The sequence below is a fragment of the Equus asinus genome, chromosome 7 (assembly GCF_041296235.1).
Source record: "Equus asinus isolate D_3611 breed Donkey chromosome 7, EquAss-T2T_v2, whole genome shotgun sequence".
NCBI classification, from domain to species: Eukaryota; Metazoa; Chordata; class Mammalia; order Perissodactyla; family Equidae; genus Equus; species Equus asinus.
The window spans coordinates 80009941-80028172 of NC_091796.1; the positions used below are offsets into that span (position 1 = coordinate 80009941).

At 38.9% G+C, this 18232-nt stretch overlaps 1 protein-coding gene across 10 annotated transcripts in view; it reads left to right on the top strand.

The window, feature by feature from the left end:
- PCNX1 (pecanex 1) overlaps nucleotides 1-7591 on the top strand; it is a 170760-nt gene extending 163169 nt beyond the window's left edge. For 8 of the 10 annotated variants that reach the window (XM_070513900.1, XM_070513903.1, XM_044773901.2 and 5 more), the window contains 3 exons: nucleotides 866-1308; nucleotides 1723-1863; nucleotides 2068-7591. In XM_070513900.1, coding sequence (XP_070370001.1) covers nucleotides 866-1308; nucleotides 1723-1863; nucleotides 2068-2208 — 725 coding nt within the window. In that variant the 3' untranslated portion in view covers nucleotides 2209-7591. The remainder of the gene's footprint in view (nucleotides 1-865; nucleotides 1309-1722; nucleotides 1864-2067) is intronic. The other 2 variants (XM_070513902.1, XM_070513906.1) reach the window with 1 other exon arrangement.
- The last annotated feature ends 10641 nt before the right edge of the window (nucleotides 7592-18232 follow it).

The window sequence follows — 18232 nt, forward strand, 5'->3', positions numbered from 1 at the left end:
ACACACATGCAAAAAAAAAATCCTATGGCACTGGAATTATTAAGATTCTAAATAGGTGTGTGATCAACAGTTGGCATGTCATTTTTTAACTTCTGAGTGAAAACCTAAAACTTTCAATATGATTCTTTAAATATCTTTTGCTCTTACATTGATTAGCTCTTTTTATTTTCAGATAAAAAGTCCATGTAGCTATTTTTTCAGTTAATTAGCAGTTTTCTAATAATCTTCACATCACTTATGAATCAGGAAAAGGACAAATCTGAAGAATCATGAAGCCATTTGAAAAAGAATACAGAAGAATTCAGTATCGCTGATAGTGTGTTATTTAGTAGTAATCCCTTAATATATATATGGAAATTACAGTGTGGTATCACTCTCTCTCTACAGGCAGTATAGCTTGTCACTGGAACAGATTGAAAGAGCATTAATACTGTACTTTAAGAAATAGTAGTTACATATAGTAGATCCTTAATATTTCTCGCTGTCTCATTTCCATGAGATCTATCATTTCTGATGTATTAAAGAGGTATTCTTGTTATTCTGACATATTTCTGTGAAAGATATTTTACTATTTGTCCCAACCTTAAGTCCCAATAATTACTGTAAATTTAGTTGTGTCTTTCTTATGCCAAGTTTTAGTTTTAAAAAGCTTCAGCAAATAATAATGTTATAAAAACTGCGCAAGAAAACAGATCTCAGATATTTATTTCTTTTTGACAGTTTTAAAAGTTTTAGATTTAAATGTTAAATTCTATAAATTTGCCAAGTAATTGCTTAAGGGAGAAAGTCCTAGGACCTACAAGGGAAGAGTTGTGTTTGAATCTTTCCTCTTGGAGTGAGTGCTCCTGCTGTTTCTCCACCCTAGGCACTAGCCACAGCTCCCACTCGGTGCAGTCAAGTCTGGTCAGACAGTCCCCTGCTCGGGCCTCAGTAGCCAGCCAGTCTTCTTACTGCTACAGCAGCCGGCACTCATCTCTGCGGATGTCCACCACGGGATTTGTGCCTTGTCGGCGCTCTTCCACCAGTCAGATATCGCTTCGAAACTTGCCGTCATCCATCCAGTCCCGCCTCTCCATGGTCAACCAGATGGAGCCCTCTGGTCAGGGCGGCATGGCCTGTGTGCAGCATGGCCTTCCTTCTTCCAGCAGCTCCAGCCAAAGCATCCCAGCCTGCAAGCATCACACTCTCGTGGGCTTTCTTGGGACAGACGGAGGTCAGGGCAGTGCCACTGAGGCACAGCCAGGCAACACCTTAAGTCCCGCCAGTAATTCACATGCCAAAAAGGGGGAGGTGATTTACAGAGTCCAGGTGAGTAAGCCCAGTGTTCTTCCTGCGCTGTTTCTCTTCCTCATTTGTTTTTATTTCACGCTGGTTGAGTAAAGGACTTTTGTGAAAACACACCTGATACTACTTAGTCTGAAGACTAGAATACTTTTAGCTGTTGAAAGAAAAGTTTCTACCAGCGTAAAAGCTGAAAGCAAGCAGTTTTTCAGTGGTAATGTTTGTTCCTAGTTAGCTGTTGCCATTGGCCATTGCAGTAAGGTCTACCAGTAGGCTAAAAGGAATCTGGGCAATGGCTCTTTAGGTTGTTTTTTATGCCATTATAGGCAGTGGAGAACTTGAGACACAGCACTGTGAAAGAAATATTGTTGAGATTATATAATGTTTCATCATCAGGGAAAAAAATGATTTGGAAATGATCCCTGTTTATTTACAATATAGATTGTGGATCCCAGTCAAATTCTGGATGGGATCAACCTGTCAAAAAGGAAAGAGCTGCAGTGGCCTGATGAGGGTGTTCGATTAAAAGCTGGGAGAAATAGCTGGAAAGACTGGAGTCCTCAGGAGGGCATGGAAGGCCATGTAAGTTCTCTGATGAAGCTAGTGGTCTGGTGCTCTGCCTTTTTTGTAGTTTGACTGACTTCTATGCATGCTTTTAGCTGATTTATGTACTTATGTTTAGTTATCAAACAGAATTGCTACTTCTAATCCTTAGTGCAGGATAAGAGTTTGTGAGTATATTCAAGGTCTTTGCCGCTAACTTCTTGTTGTATTCTGAATCAATAGGTGATTCACCGATGGGTGCCTTGCAGCAGAGATCCAGGTACTAGATCCCACATCGACAAGACAGTGCTTCTGGTCCAGATTGATGATAAATATGTGACTGTAATTGAAACTGGTGTACTAGAACTTGGGGCTGAAGTGTGAGCCAGTGTTTTATAACTATATTTCTTTCCCTCTCAATTCCAAGACACCGGAAAAAGAGAGGAGAGAGCAGAAGATGCCTGAAGGTGTCACTTTGATCCTATGTAGGAGAGACTTGGACATAGAGTGGACTTCGCTAAGCGCCTCTCCTTCGCCCCGACTCCTGTCACTGTCTCCATCCCCAAATAAAGCTGAAATATTTTTTTAAGTTAGCCGCCGAGAAAACGTTTTGCATGAAGGATAAAGTTCTGTTAAAATGCATCCTTAAAAACAGTTTTTTCCTATGCATTGCCTATGCTTTAAATCAACAAACTCTTGATTTCTAAACTATGATCTCATATTTTTCTAATTTCTTTGCCAAAAATAACTGCCATGTTTTGTCATAGAACATGAAATCCATTTACTTTGATTTTTAAAAACAGACCAGTGTAGAAACCTTCAGTTTGACATATAGTGGTATAAAAGTTTAATGTACAGTGTGAAAGAGACTATGAACAGACATAGATTTATCTTATTCCTTGAGAGCTAAAAACTTTAATGAAAAAACTGCACTAATTTTTTACAGCAATGCACTAAAGTCTGAGATTTCTCAGAACATTTATTTATATATAAAAATAAAATACCATTATTTAAATTGCCTTTGGGATTAACCCCTTCCTCTCCTTGTAAACATACGTAGCAGGAACTGTGCTGCTTATTTTTCTGTTAGTAGTCTGTACTTCATGCCAGTACGTTGGATGTTTTCTTTAAGATGATTACTGAATCTCAGCATATACATAGCTTCGTCCTTGGCGTTTCCCAGAGCCAATAGTCAGTGACTCAGTCCTGTGAACACTACTGCCAGCTCCTGTGTCCACACTGCAGACGCGCTGCAGCCGGTGCGTGCCCTGGCGCTCTGCTCTTCTCCACTGGGGCAGGCGCTGCTGGGCTCAGTTCTGGGAAGAAAATACTTTGCTTTTCAAAGAAGAAGATGAGCGACAAGGAATTTAAAGAAAGGATTGATTGCCTTTTATTTTAAGAGTTCTTAGCTCTTGAAGTTATTCATATGCAGTTCAGTTAAGTAAAATTTTTCAAACAAAATTGTCCCAATGGTGCAGTTCTTATTGTTATATCCCTCTTTAATAACTTTGCCTTTTATTTTCCTCCTCTCTTCTTTTTCTATTACTTGAATTTTATTTTCTGTAATTTATAATGTATAGCTGTAATTTGAAATATTTATAACTGTGAAATTGACTTAATTCATATGTTGTCTCATAACTTAAATTTTATTGTTTTTTTTTAAATGCGTGTATTCGGGGAACTATATAACTCAGATTTACAATTGGGCTAGGTGGGAACTGCAATTTAGATTTAATTTTCAACTTTGGGCATTTTTTAAATCCTTCAGAAAACTTTCCCTTTTTGTGTGAAACTCCAAAGAAGACTGTACGTCTCTGAGCATGTAGGAGCAGCCATCTTTCTGCCCCTGTGAACGGAAAGTAGAAAGGAGCAGGTGAAATTAATTTCAGTTATACATTTTATTTAATCCAATATATCCAAAGTATTACTATTCCAACATGTGGCACTAGGTTTATTTCAAGTACATATTAGCCACGTGAGCCTAGTGGCTGCTGTATTGATTAGCAGGGGTTTAAGGTATCTTCTGATGAGGCGCCAGGAGAGAGAAACTGTTTTTCCCTCTAATTCTGATGTAGATCTGCAGTTCAGTATAACACTTCAGTAGAAGGAATGAAAACTAAGGAAGTAAATAGCTAATATACAGCATCTTGTTGAGTTTCCACTCCAAAACCTATTTATTTTTCCTTTTTCAAATTTTTGTGATTATTCACAACCCAATGTGCCTCGTGTTGATGTTTCCAGACTTTACACTTTGCAAAATTTACTATTTAAAAACATTTGTGATATGATTTTCTGAACCTTTACACAAAGGTACCCTTTCTAAATCGACCAATTAAAATGTGTTTTCCTGATACCATCATTATATTTTGTATTTGCCTCATTTTGGCAAATCTACAGTATGCCGTGAGGGTTCAGGCTTTTTTTTTTTTTTCCTGAAATTGATTGTGATCTTTCTATCTCTATGTGTTTATTTAAAATCTAGGAGGAATGATGCTCCCTTCTGTTTGTTCTGTTTTTGAAATGAACATGATCTTTTCGTGTGCATTGCCTAGATGAGAATATAAGTGGAGCCTTTTTACTCTTAAGTGGAAGATAGTTCATTTTCCTATACAGAAAAAATAATCTGAACTTCAGATGATTCAATCAGAAGGGCTAGAATTATTTTTATTCCTAGCTCCCCACCCTAACACCCCCAATTGTTAAACACATCACACGCTCTAAAAGTCAGATTTCAAATAAAAAAACTAGATTTTATACAGAACATATATATTGGGTCTTGATTTAGGGTAGCAACTAATGGACATTTTTCTTGAAACAGGTCGAATTTTGTTATCAGATAGCCCTTTAACTAGTGAATTTATGAATTAGGAACCCTAAGAGAACCCTGTTCTTATTGTCTAAATCTAAAACTGATAGTCTTTTAAAAATCATAATACTTTCTAATAATTGCACCAGGGGAAACAGTGATAATTGAAGAAAATTTGACCTAAATTATTATATAGAAATATACACACTTTAATTACATTGATCATCCCTGTCTTATTTGCCCGCCTTGGGGAATAGTGAGCTCTTGAATCCCTGCTGAGCTTTTTCGTGCATGTACAAGACTCCAGCGTACAGACGTTAGTGTCTTTAGTTCATAATTGCCAAAACTTTCAAAGTTCCATAATTTGAAAGTAAAAATATATAATTAAAACAGTAGCTTTTTACTTATTTCTTTTAAATAGAGTTTCATTGATAGCTGTCTGGTTTTTTTCTTGTTCGATTTTGTTTTTTCCCCCTTTTGAGAGAGAGTCCTGGAATGAGTTATAAATTTTTAGCTTTATTTCTTGTTTCCTCTCATTCAGTGGTAAAAAATTAACTCAAAATTCAGCTTTTGGTTAATCTTCCAGCTTATAACTTGATGTGAGCCCTCTTTTTACACCATTTTCAATACTTCATAAGACGTTCATTTTTTTTCTAAAGAATTCTAATTTTTCCAAGAGTCTAGATGTTGATATTTAAGGGGCTTGGGAAAATAGGTGCTGAGGCTGTTATATTTTTAAGGTAAGAGGAGATTAATTACCTTCCAGGAAATTAGTGAACAGACTTAATCAGTGTTCTTCTTTCTTTGAGTTTCCTTTACTGGAAGATTAACTTCCGTTAGATTTGAAGTATTTTTTAAAATATTTCTAGTGCATCTGAGATAGTTGTACTAATCCTTGAAACAGAATTACAGACAATATTTCTATCCTGAGTGAGATATGGAAAATTACTCTGTGTACCAGATGTCAGGCAGTGAAAATACAAGTTTTTATGTAGGAAACTACAGCTCATTAAGAAGATGTGTTTTTCTTCCTGGGTTGGTTTATTTTTCCATCTCATATCAAAATATAAAAAACAACCTCAAATCTAAGCAAGGGCAGCTTAGCCTTAATCAGTTCCACTTTGCTCCTGAGCAGCATCCTCCTGCCTTTGCTCAGGAAGTCTTCACTTGGTCGATTGCTGCACTGAGTCATTCATCCAGACCTGGGTCTTTTAAACTTAGGATTTGCCTAGAGTCTAAAATTACCTTTTTCTTTTAGTTAACTTTCAAAAACCTTTCCTCCCAAATGTGTGACTTGAGAAAAAGATAATTTAGCAATTTTGCATGAGAATTTTTTCAATTACGTTTACTAACTACTAAACTGTAAACTGCTGCCCAGATTGTTAATTACTTTTGTGTTTATTTTCATTACTTTCTCATAAATATGGACAAGGCCCTTTTTTTTTTAAGTCCTCAGTATTCATTCTTGTTCTTTTTGTAGAGTAATGTAATCATATAAAATTACTTTGCCTACACACAGACCCAGTCAATTTTTTCCTTTGATACGATACATTGTTCAGATGAAGTACAAAACATCCATTTTTATTCTAGAGACTTTTCCTTAAGATGAATGGAGAGAATAATTTCAATCAAGGCTAAGATGGTATGTGGAACTTGTTAATGGACTTTGAACTTTTCTGTTTCAGTCTCATGTGGAAATTGAGTTTTACTGATCTAGAGAAAGATGAAAATTAGATATTACCATGTATTTGTGCAGCATAAATTTTAATATTACGTTGGATATATGTAGTTTCTTTTTTTATTGAGTATTTAAAAACCAGCCTCTCTTTTCTTCATTTCTCTTTAAAAAAAAAAAATCTCGGTGTCACCTAGGCCTTCTCATTTTTAACTTGTTAAATGTTTAGGTAAGAACTGTGATTGGAAAAGGAATTAAGTATTATACAAATAAATCTGGTAGGTGTGTGAGTGGAGTATTAATTTTGCTTGAAACAGAAGTATATTTTCTGCTTTGAAAACCTCACCAGAGTCATCTGTCAAGAACTTTGTGTGATAAGAATTTCTCTTTATTGCCTATTAGCCACATATTCTTTCTGAATTAGAGTGAATAAGTTCTGTTTGTGAGTTGAACTTCATTATCTGCCATTTTATAGAAGCAGCATAACATTCTTTGTGGGAACCAGAGCTGATTGTCATCGCAAGGTTATATGACAACTCCGTCCTAAGACTTATACCTATTATATAGGCTTATACCTTTTTTCTTATGCCTCAGTTCTGTACCTGACAATTTGTGATTCAGTGGAGCCAGCTGGAAGGAACAAAGGTTATCTAAGATTGTGAGAAGGGTGAATTCCTGGGTATTGCTTGCACAGATGGGGTGCTAGATACCCTGGAATTTAAAACAGAGGAGTAGTAGAGAATGAGATGGCTGCTCCAGATGACTCTTGGGTTTAGTGTAATTGTGGTTAAACAAGATTTTTTATATACGAAGCTTGATTCTACAACCAAAATAATAGAAATGGGAGGAAATCATGTCTGCTTATGCTTTTTAAAAGCTTATAGTTTAAGTAAAATAAATTGTAAAAACTGGTTACCTTAACTGTGTACAAGTCTGGCAGTGAGCTCTGCATGAGGAAATGGAAGGAAGAATACTAAAAGTGATTCCAGGGATGTAGGTGTGAGGAGGGAAAATGGGTTTCTCTTTTCTGATCATGGGCTCTGAAAGTATTCGTTGCCTCTACCAGCATTCAGTATAAACCAGAGATAAGGATATATGTACTCGCGTGTGTCTGTGAGTGTGTGTGCGTCTGAGTGTTTGTTATTCTAAAGAGCTTGTAAATATATTGTAGTTGTTTAAAATGGAAAATAAAAGCTGAGATTGTTTTTTCTTTGCAAATATATTGCATCAAAAATACAGTATTGACAGTGGATAAACACTGAGGAAATAAATTTTTTTCTCATTTTGCCTTCTGTCCATTTTTGTCAAATTAAGAAAAGTTAGAGTACACCATGTTAAGCTCTGCATTGCACATTTTTAAAACATGTACTTGGTTCTGAAATAATTTAAACAGAAGATTTGGCCTATAAACATGTGATTCAGTTTATAGTAAAAATGTACATATTTCATATTAAAAGGATATCTTTTCACATTGGTAGGAAGGTTGTAGTTTACATCTTCTGAATTTATCTTAATGTGTCATATTAATGATATAATATTAGATGGAAAATGTAGAATGATAAAAAAGCATATGTGCTCTCTATTTACACTAAATTATAATACAGAAAAAGGAAAAAACATTTGGATTATGGTCATTCAAATCAGGCAACTGCTAACTTGGGGTGTGTTCTAACCCACTGATTTCATCTGTAGTACTTAAAGAAAGTGCAAGCTGACTTACAGTGAGAATAGATACACTCTTAATTGAATTGCTTATTAACCTTTAGTGAATCACGTTAACTATTAGTAACAACCAAAACGGGCAGGGTGCAGATTATGTGCCATCTGCATGGAGTCCCAAACAATTTGCTGTCTTCCTGCCCTGGATCACAGTGGCACAACTGGGAATATGGTGATATTTAGTCTTTAAAGGACAGTAGTTTTTCTAATGACAGGAAACATGTCAGTTAAATGAAACACATCTTTTAAAGAAAGGAATTCTCTGTGTACATGAGCTACATTAATCTTAGATCCACAGATTCAAAGGGCGGTGGACATGAAATTTGAGTCCCATAAAACCTCTTCATTATTCTTAAAGTGCAGTATACTTAGGATTTTTTCTCTTAAAGGATCCAAAAATGTTTTGCTAATTTTCTAAACTAGTCACTATCAAGAGAAACAGAATCACCATGATTGGCTCAGACAAATCAGAGCCTAGCCCTGAACCTGGAGTCCGTTCCCCAAACTGTGTGGTTGCTGCACAATGCATGCAGAGGAGTTGATCACGCTGTCCACAACACATCTGTACATAGTTTTCCAGAACTTGAGTATTGTTTTCAGAAATAGACACTCAGACCACCTGGGGAATAAAGGGTGTCTTTTGGGATGCATCTGTAGTAGACCTGGAACAGAGTCAGCAGACTCAGGTGGGCATAGGTCTGACATCTTGTTTCTTCCCTGGGCTGCCTCACGTCTCGTGACGCTTCTGCAATTTTTGTGACTTCTTGAGATGGACAGTTAACTCTTTGGGTTTTACCTTAAATGTGCATTTTAAGGCTATACGTTGCTCTTTAAGCATTGGCTCTAGCTCCATCAAACAAGATTTTATATGTCATATTTCCATTCCAATCGTTATTATCAGTTTCCGTTATTATTTCTAATTATCTAATTTTCATTATGTTATCTTTGGTGGGTTAATTAGACCCATATTGGTTAATTTTCAAAAATTTAGAGATTTTCTAGTTATTGCTTAATAACTGGTCAGAGAAACTCTGTATGATATTAATCCTTTGAACTTTGCTTAGCCTTGCTTTGTGTCTCAGTATATTGTCAATTTTAGTAAGTGTTCCAATGGGCATTTGAGGAAAAAATGTGTATTCTGCAGTTATGAAAGCCTTTTATGCTGTATATATCAATTAAGTCAATTTTGTTAAATTATTCAGATCCTATATATTGTTAATTTTTATTTTTTGGTCTATAGTTTCAGATTTATTTCTCCTTTTAGTTCTATCAAGTTTTGATTTATATATTTTGAGGCTACATTATTAAGTGCATGTAAATTTAGAAGATTTCTTTAGATTGATTGATGCCTTTAATCATTATGAAATGCACTCTTCATCTCTAGTAATACTTCTTGCCCTAAAGTTTACTGTATATTATGTTAGTATAGCTTAACAGGTTTATGTAGTATAACTTTATCTGTTCTTTTACTTTCAACTTTCCTATCTCTTACATTTAGGGTGTACTCTTATAAACCATCATATAATTAGGATTTTTTATTCAGTTTGATAATCTTTTTCTTTTAAATGGAGTATTTAGTCCGTTTACACTTAAGATAATTATGGATATTTTTGGCTTAAATTTACCATCTCCCTATTTGTTTCCTTTTTGTCCTATCTTTTCATGTGTTTTCTCTCCTTTCTTGCCACATTTTGGAATAAGTCATTGGCATTATTATACCCCTCCCTTTGCTTATTACCTAAACATCTTTTTAATATTCTATTAGGGGTTATTGAAATTACACCTTGCCTACTCAGTACCTTATCATCTCCTGGACTAACTCCATCACTACCTTCCCATCTTTTGTACATGCATTTTTAACTCTTATATGTTTTAAACTACCTCCGTATATAAAACTTCAAAGGCATTATTATCATTTAATATAGTAAATGTTAATTTAGATTTATCCACATATTTACTCTTTCTGTTATTCTTTATTCTTTTCCGTATTTTTGTGGTTTCATTTTGGATAATATTCCTCCTGTCCAAAGAACTCCCTTTACTGTTTCTTGCTTTGCTAATAACAAACTCCCTGAGTTTTTATTTTTCTTGGTGTGAAAATGTCTTTTTTTTTCCTAGATGAGATATGGTGCTAAATTGGCAGTTATTTTCTTTCTGCACTTCAAAAATAGTGTTCCATTATCTTCTTTTTTCTTTCTTTAAAGATTGGCACCTGAGCTAACATCTGTTGCCAATCTTTTTTTCTTCTTCTTCTTCTTCTTCCCAAAGCCCCCCAGTACATAGTTGTATGTTCTAGCTACAGGTGCTTCTGGCTCGGCTGTGTGGGACACCGCTTCAGCATAGCCTGATGAGCATTGCTAGGTCGGCGGCCAGGGTCTGAACCAGCAAAGCCCTGGGCCCCCAAAGCGGAGTGCGCGAACTTAACCACTTGGCCATGGGGCTGGCCCTCTCCATTATCTTCTGGTTTCCATGGTTTCTTTTAGTCTTACTGTTCTTTTAAAAGGCAGTGCCTTTTTATTCCTCTGGTTATTTTTAAGTTTTCATTTTTGTCTTTGATTTTTAGTAGTTCTCCATGTTTAGCTTATGTGTAGTTTTCTTTGTATTTATCTTGCCTAAGTTTTTTATTGTCTCTTGAATCTTGGCCATTTTCTCTTCAAATATTCCTTCTGCCACATTGTCATTCTCCCCTCCCATCTATTATCTCTTATCTTGTTTTCTGAATTTCCTGTCTTTAGTTTCTCTCTGTTTCAATCTGAATATTTTCTTCTACATATCTTTGTTTATTTCTTCCTTCCTTCAGCTATATCTAATCTTCTGTCAAACTGATCTATTAGGTTCTTGATTTTAGTTTTTGTATTTTTCAGTTCCATCATTTCCATTTGATTTTTTAATAGTTTTCAGTTAACTGCTGATATTCTCTCTTGTTATTTAATTTATTAAACATATTAACCACCATTATTTCAAAGTTTATGTCTAATAATTTTAATATCTGGACCTCCTGAACATCTGTTTCCTTTGTTTTTTCTCTTATTTCTCAGTCAGTTTTTGTCTTTTATTTGCATGCTTATTTCTGATATGAAATAACATGTATGAAAATGTATAGATGGTATTATGTTCCTCAAGGTAGTACTTTGTACGTTTACTTTTGGTAGACAAAGTAGGAAATTAAAGAATGAGCCGTTTGGAAGTTGAAGGTCCAGTCTGTCTCTAGTTCACCTTGACTCCTGTGGCATAGTCCTTCAGGTGTCCATGCTTAAAGTCTGGGTTTCATCCTTAGTGGGTCCTGAATTGTAATTATTGGCACTCCAGCCTGTGAGAGTTCCAAAGCTCTGCTCAGCCTCTCAGCCGCTGCATTCAGATTGGCAGATGTGGCACCAAGTGCCAGTCCTGTGTCTGGGCTTCCCTTCTCTCTTGAGGTCTTGACCGTTAAAGTTGTAGTTTCTCTAGTAGCTCTTCAGTGCCTTCAAATATATTTTTATATTTTGTACAGCTTTTCTCATTGTTTTTGGTTGAAGGGTTGGTCAGCTAATTTGCCATTATTGAGGGGAGAGGGGGAATGTCCCATGTGAAATGTTAATCCTTTTCTTACTATCAACTGGCATCCTCACCTCTATCTCTGTATCATAATATCATGTTGCTTAAGCTTTGGCTTGCCTTCCCCTTGACTTTACCTATGGTATTATTTCATTTCCAGCCCAGCCATGTCTTAAGTTGCTAGCTAACCTACAGACTGTAGCCACCCATGCTGGAGAGGGTTGGAGGCGGCAAGTGGCATGCACAGGGTCTCATGGTATAAACCACGTCCTCTGAGATAGCAGGAGCTGAGAGAAAACAGGATCAGTGGCCTCAGAAGTAGATGTGGGTGTGGCAGCTATTCTGAAGTTTGTCTCCCATACAGTCCAAAATGTATCACTGAGGTAGGGCAGACATCTCAGATAAAACAAGTGGCCCAATGAAAGATACACAGAGTTTCATTAATATTTTCAGGCCTGCAAGCTGTGATTAGATTACAGAGTCACATTATTTGTGGTTTAGAAATCACTGTTTCCTCTTAAGTCACAACACTGTGGGTTTTTCCATGTTCTCTGTTCTAGGCAGTGATTTGTCTGAGTCCTTCTTGACCCTCCTGTATCAGATGTGACACACCAGGGTGATAGACCTGGAGTAGTAGCAGAGACAAGGTAGCCAGTGCGAAGTCCTTTGCCAGTCGTAAGTTTAACCTTTCAATTCATTGTAAATGGAGCAAAATCTCCACTGATAGCCTAAGCACTGAAATGTGCTTCAGGTAAAAGTGAACTTTATCTCTCTCTTCTGAGCTGGGTGGAATGTGTCTGGAGAAACAAAGTGGCTTAATTACTGAAAACCAGCCAGTCCAGAGGCTTATGATTCATTTTGTGTAACCTTAGACGTACTTTTTCTTTGCAAATACGGGTCCAGAGGACAGGAGGCAAAAAGATAATATCTTTTCCTGTCTGGAAACCAGAAAGCTGTCCAATTCTGAAAGTTTCAATATGTCCCTAGTTAACATCTCTGTTTCTCAACCTGTATTAGGTCACTCTCTGGAAATGCACATCACAAAAACCTACATGTGATCTGGGCCACGGGTGAGAGGGCCAAAGAAATGACCAATACCGAGCAACAGGGGAACTTCCATGTCTCCCATCATCGGGTGGTGGCACAACCACTCAGGCGAACACTGGCTAATCTGCCCATGGCCACCACAGCAAGCCTAATGGGAACTGGACATTGGGCCTGAAAAAATGCAAGATCCTCAGCCCCTGCTTTTCTAGCTAACATGGAGAATAAAGTCAAATTTAGGATGCATTTTTTCCATGATGAAATTTTCATTAGATCACTTTGTAGTGAAAGTTGCACAGTGTGTTTTAGATAAAGGAGTAAGAAAGATGGTGTAAGAGCTAGAATTAATGTGGCACGAGAGAGGTTCCAGAAAGGCCGATTGGCTGTCCTAATGTGGTTGACTTTAGGGTTTGTTAGGAGTTAGTACTCTTCATTTTGTCAGAACTAAGTTGCCTTAGAAACTTGATTTTCTTCAGAACCTGAGTTAACTTCAGAACCAATTAATGATAAAGAAAGTAGTAGAAGATCCATGTGTTGATCAAAGTACCAGTGTATTAATTTATAGTTCTAGAGATTGGGGCACCCCCAGCCTCATATCAGAAGAGAAGTGGTAGGCCACGTTGGTCATCAGATGTCAGTTTATGGACAGAATTAGAGCACAAGGACATGTATAATTCTGAACGTCATCTTTTTTCCTGGCTTGGGAAAAGCATGTTTTATAATTTTCCTAGGAATAGAATATTTATGTCTTGTCAGTTTTAGGTCTTTGTGGTAAACACTGTCAGATTTTGCTCTGTGGCTTCCTTTTTCTAGACTCCAGGCAGACCACGTTTCTTCTCTTGTCACATCCTTGCTTCAGTTATGGTGAGACGACTGTGTTAGGCTCCAGCTTTCTTTCACATTCAGCTTCCGCTGCTGCCCAGACGCTTGCACTGCTCACTGCCACACCTGGCCCTTCCTGCTTTGATTGGGAGAATTGGTCTTAGCCATAGGTGTGGATTTTACTAGGTTAAGCCTGGAAAAGTCCCTCTCTCTATCTTACAGTTCAGAGGACATAGATTTACCAGAACTCCTACTTTGTTACATTTCTAACTAAGAAGAATTTAATTACTTTCTCCAAATGCACCATCAATTTGGTGAGGGGTGGGACTGTATCAAAGAATTTCTGACTCATAACTTGTAAACTAAGAGCAAACAAATGTTTAAAGAGACTAAAAAGTACATTCTATTTTTAAAAAGAAAGTTTAAAATTTGGGGTCTGTTTGTCCTGAAAAGTATTGTTGTAAAGTAAACTGATCTTGGAAATGTTCCCTATTCAAAGACGGAAGATAATAAATTACAGTCATCAACTGATGAGACACCGTCAATGTAAAAATGGAAAGAAACTGAAGTTGCTGACATGTCTGTGGCAAAGGGCTGGCAAGTGGCAACTGCTGCCAGAATAGAGATTCTGGAAAACACATTTACATTGCAAGTTTCAGTGAAAGGACTCAATATAAAGCCGTAATGATTTTCTTTGAAAAGGGTTGATTGCAGTAAGCATGTGAGTCCCTACTGTGTGCCAGATAAATTCACAACAAACCTGCTGGATGTTTTTACTGTTGTCTTACGTATGCAGAAGCTGAGGGTTAAAAGATGGTTTTCAGCAGAAGGTAAAATCCTCACTCTCAGATATAAAAAGGTACACATGTTCAAGACTTTGATGCATTAATCTGGAGAACTAACCAAATGTTCTAACGGGTTCAAATTTCACATTTAAAAAAAAAAAAACAAATTTATATGGACTTAAAGGAATGTTGAATTTAAAATGGAGACAGGGTTTTTTTTGTTGTTTTTTAGAGGGGGGCATCAATTGAACCTCTAGTAGGGGGGCCAGAATTTACGTGTCTTATCAGTTACCTACAACTTACAAAGTTATAAAATAGCTCCCATTTAATCAGAATCTGTTAAGGAAGTGCTATAGACAATGCATAGTTTGAGGTACAAGTTTGTTCTACCTTGATGTTCACTGATAAGTGGCATGATGGAGGCAAGATTAGAAAAAATTCCCCTCGATGATGTGCTGGACATTTGAATTGCACGGGAAGCCCTGCGGAAGTCACTGGAGGCTGTTGCGGTAAGTCAGCCTTGAGGCAGTGTTGGCCTAGACTAAGATGCTGACTGCAGTGGGTTAGCTTCTGTGGAAGCAGACTCTGAGCCTGGTATTTTTGCACAGGAAGTTTACTGGGGGGGTGGTAGGGGGGACAGTATGTGTGTGGGAGCACAAGAAGCTCGATTGAGCAGAGGAAGAAATTGAACTGTGATGCATGACAACAAAGGCTTTAGTTGAAATCCGTGGGGAGATCTGGAGCTGAGGTGGCCCTTCTGAGATGTTCTGAATTAAAACAAGATGCTGAGGACACTTCCCAGGGAGGGCCACACTCCCCACAGCTTGGGGGAATGATTCCCTCCGTCCTGAGTTGGAATCTGGGCAGAGCACCACAACATCCACTCCAGTTCTTGTACTGCTCATTTCTACATAGCTCCCTCCTCTACTACCATTTTGAGATTTCCCCTTGACTGGCACGTCTGCTAGTCTAGGTGCTTACCTGCTCTTAACCTCTACACCTGCCTGCTGGGGTGATCCAGACTCCCTCGTCCTGGAGATCTCTGAGGCCCTGGCCACAGTGCCCTTCTCAAGCAGTGGCTGCTGCATTTGACTCACCATTTTCCGTTTAAATTAGGCAAAAGGTTACTAAGAGACACCCCAGTGTAGCAACTGGATGTCAGGCGTGTTCTCTCCTCCCATTGTGTGACAGCAGCACTACCCCTGGTGGAAGTTCATCCCCTTTGGAAACCAGGTTCTTTAGACCCACAGAGCCTATAATTGTGGGAGTAGGAAGCACAAATTCCCCGAGTGGGTCATTGGTAAAGATGATAAGTGGAGCCGTTTCCATTTCTACTTGTTGGTTCCCAGTCTCACGTGTTTCACCTCTTGGGGCCATAGAACCACTAGAATGGTCGTTGATTTAGGATGTATCCTGCATCCTGAAAGATGGTGCACCATCATCACAGGATATCAGTTCCAAGCTGGTGCCTCAACTGCACCTTTAAATGACCACTCAATTGTTCTGTCAGGCCAGCAGCTTCTATAGTACGTGATAGGACCAGTGGGTCCCGTGGCCATGTGCCCACTGTTCCACCCTCTTTGCTGTAAAGTCCCTTGGTCCGATTAAGTGCTATGTGAGATCCTGTGTTGGTGGATCTGATGCTGTGTAAACCCTCGTATGATCAGTGCTGAAGCCCTACAAGCAGGAAAGGCAAATGTGTCAATTCTGGTCAAGAAAAATAGTCTACTACCCCATCTGGAGTGGAAGAGGTCCCACGTAGACAACTTGCCATCAAATGGATGGTGCTTCTCCTTGAGGGATGGTATTGTATCCAGGGCTCAGCAGTGATCTCTGTATTCTCAGGTTAAACGTTTGGCAGCATCAGTAGCTAGATCAGCCTTGGTGAGAGGAATCCCTTTATATAGCTTCCATTGCTGCCACCATGGCTACTCCTTTCATGCACCCATTTGCCAGCACAGGAGTGGCTAATGAAGAAGATGGCTGATGTCAACTGGTCACTAAACCTGGTTGTTTAGTGCCTCTTCTATAGTGGATGCTCTCTGGTGCCCATTAACGTGCGTTCAAACATCTTTTTTACTCCATGCCCACTCCCATAGATCCATTCATGTGCCTCTACCCTTGTCCCTGACCTCATCTTTCTCCTTTTGGGCTCTTGACCAACCAGCCAAGCTATTTGCTACTCCCATGGGTTCATGCTTTTTTACTGGCCTGGGGGCTGTTCTATTCCCACATGAGTGGATGACTAGATAGCCTGATTCTTGCCTTGCAATGATTTCCCTTCACCACTGTCGTAAAGGGCCACCTGAGTGGGGGTATATTGCAGCAGCAGTCCAACTTGGGCTTGTATCTGCATACCAAACCAACCCACCTATCAAGCAAACTTGGCTTTTTTTTATTTTATAAGTTGGCCATAAGGAACACATCCTTACCATCTTGCCCATAGGTGTGAGCTGAGGGAAAGGCACCTGTGTGACAGCAATGAATGACATGAGAGGGACTCTGGGCCACCTGCTCATGCAGCCTACTTTTGCCTCTGCCCCTGCTCATGTCTAATGCCCTATGTACCACTTCCATCTTAGAATGGTTTGCTGCTGGGCCTACTCAGACTTATGGCTATATGTCTGACGAGTCATGTGATCAAACACTCTACCAAGGCCCAGCAGCAAACCAGGAGCTGTTTTCCAACGGCAGTTCTCTGTTACAAATGCCATGGCCTTACTCCAGAACTCTGTGCATCTACAGTGATTCTCCAGTTAAGTTTACATAAACCCTTTACCATCATAGGTGCTTTGAATACCATAAGTTCTACCAGGATGTATGGACCGAGTGGCAAGGTTGCTTACATCATAGCCTGTACTTGCTGCAGTCACTGCTGCTCTGGGCCCCACTCAAAGCTTTCCATGTGACTTGGCAAGTGGGTCAGAGTAGTATTCCACGAATGAACTTTGCTGACCTTAGAATCCACATTGACCTATGGGGCATGATGATTCCTTTTTAGTGAGGGGAGAAATGAGTCCTTACTTTGAAGGGGATGTCCCAGCAGGCTCCTGAATCTTTATAGGCTTTATCTCCCACAATAGTTGTCACTTCTTGCTCATCCAGTCTGATTGATGTGATGTCATCAGTGTAGTAGACCAATGTGATGTCCTGCAGCATGTCTACAAGGTCCAGTTTCCTTCAGACTGTATGTTGACAGAGGGCAGAAGAGCTAACATAGCCCTGGGGCAAGACGGTAAATGTATAGTTTTGTTTTGTTTTGTTTTTGAGGAAGATTAGCCCTGAGCTAACTACTGCCAATCCTCCTCTTTTGCTGAGGAAGACTGGCCCTGAGCTAACATCTGTGCCCATCTTCCTCTACTTTATATGTGGGATGCCTACCACAGCATGGCGTGCCAAGCGGTGCCATGTCCGTACCCAGGATCCAAACTGGCAAAGCCCGCCGAGAAGCGGAACGTGTGAACTTAACTGCTCTGCCACCGGGCCAGCCCCTAAATGTATAGTTTTATCCACCTTATATGAATGCAAACTGCTCCTGGCCCTCATTCGCAATAGAGATAGGTAAGAATACAGTTGCCTGCGTAGCCGTATACCAAGTACCACTGTGTCCCTGAAGCAGTGTTAATTTTCTCTAGCAAAGATACCACATCTGTCTGGTTTTTGTAGGGACTTGACTGGTGAATCAGTTGGGAATATGGGGGCCACCACCCCTCTCCTCTATATGGCTTCTCATTCCCACAGGATATGGTACTGTTTGTGATTTACTCTCTCTGCTGGTGCGGGGTGGGGTTCAGGGGGTCCTAGTCTTCCACTTGGTCTTCCTCAGTGTGGTTGGTTAACTAGTTTGTTTGCCTAACTACCAAATATACCCATTTTGGTTATACATTCAGGGACTAGGGAAATAACCACTGGGCAGGTCTGTGGACCCAGGGGGCCCACTCTCAGACCTGCACCAGGACGTTATGTGTATTTTATTGATATGGTCCCCATATTTCTCCCCCACCTGCCTTCAAACAGGGGTCA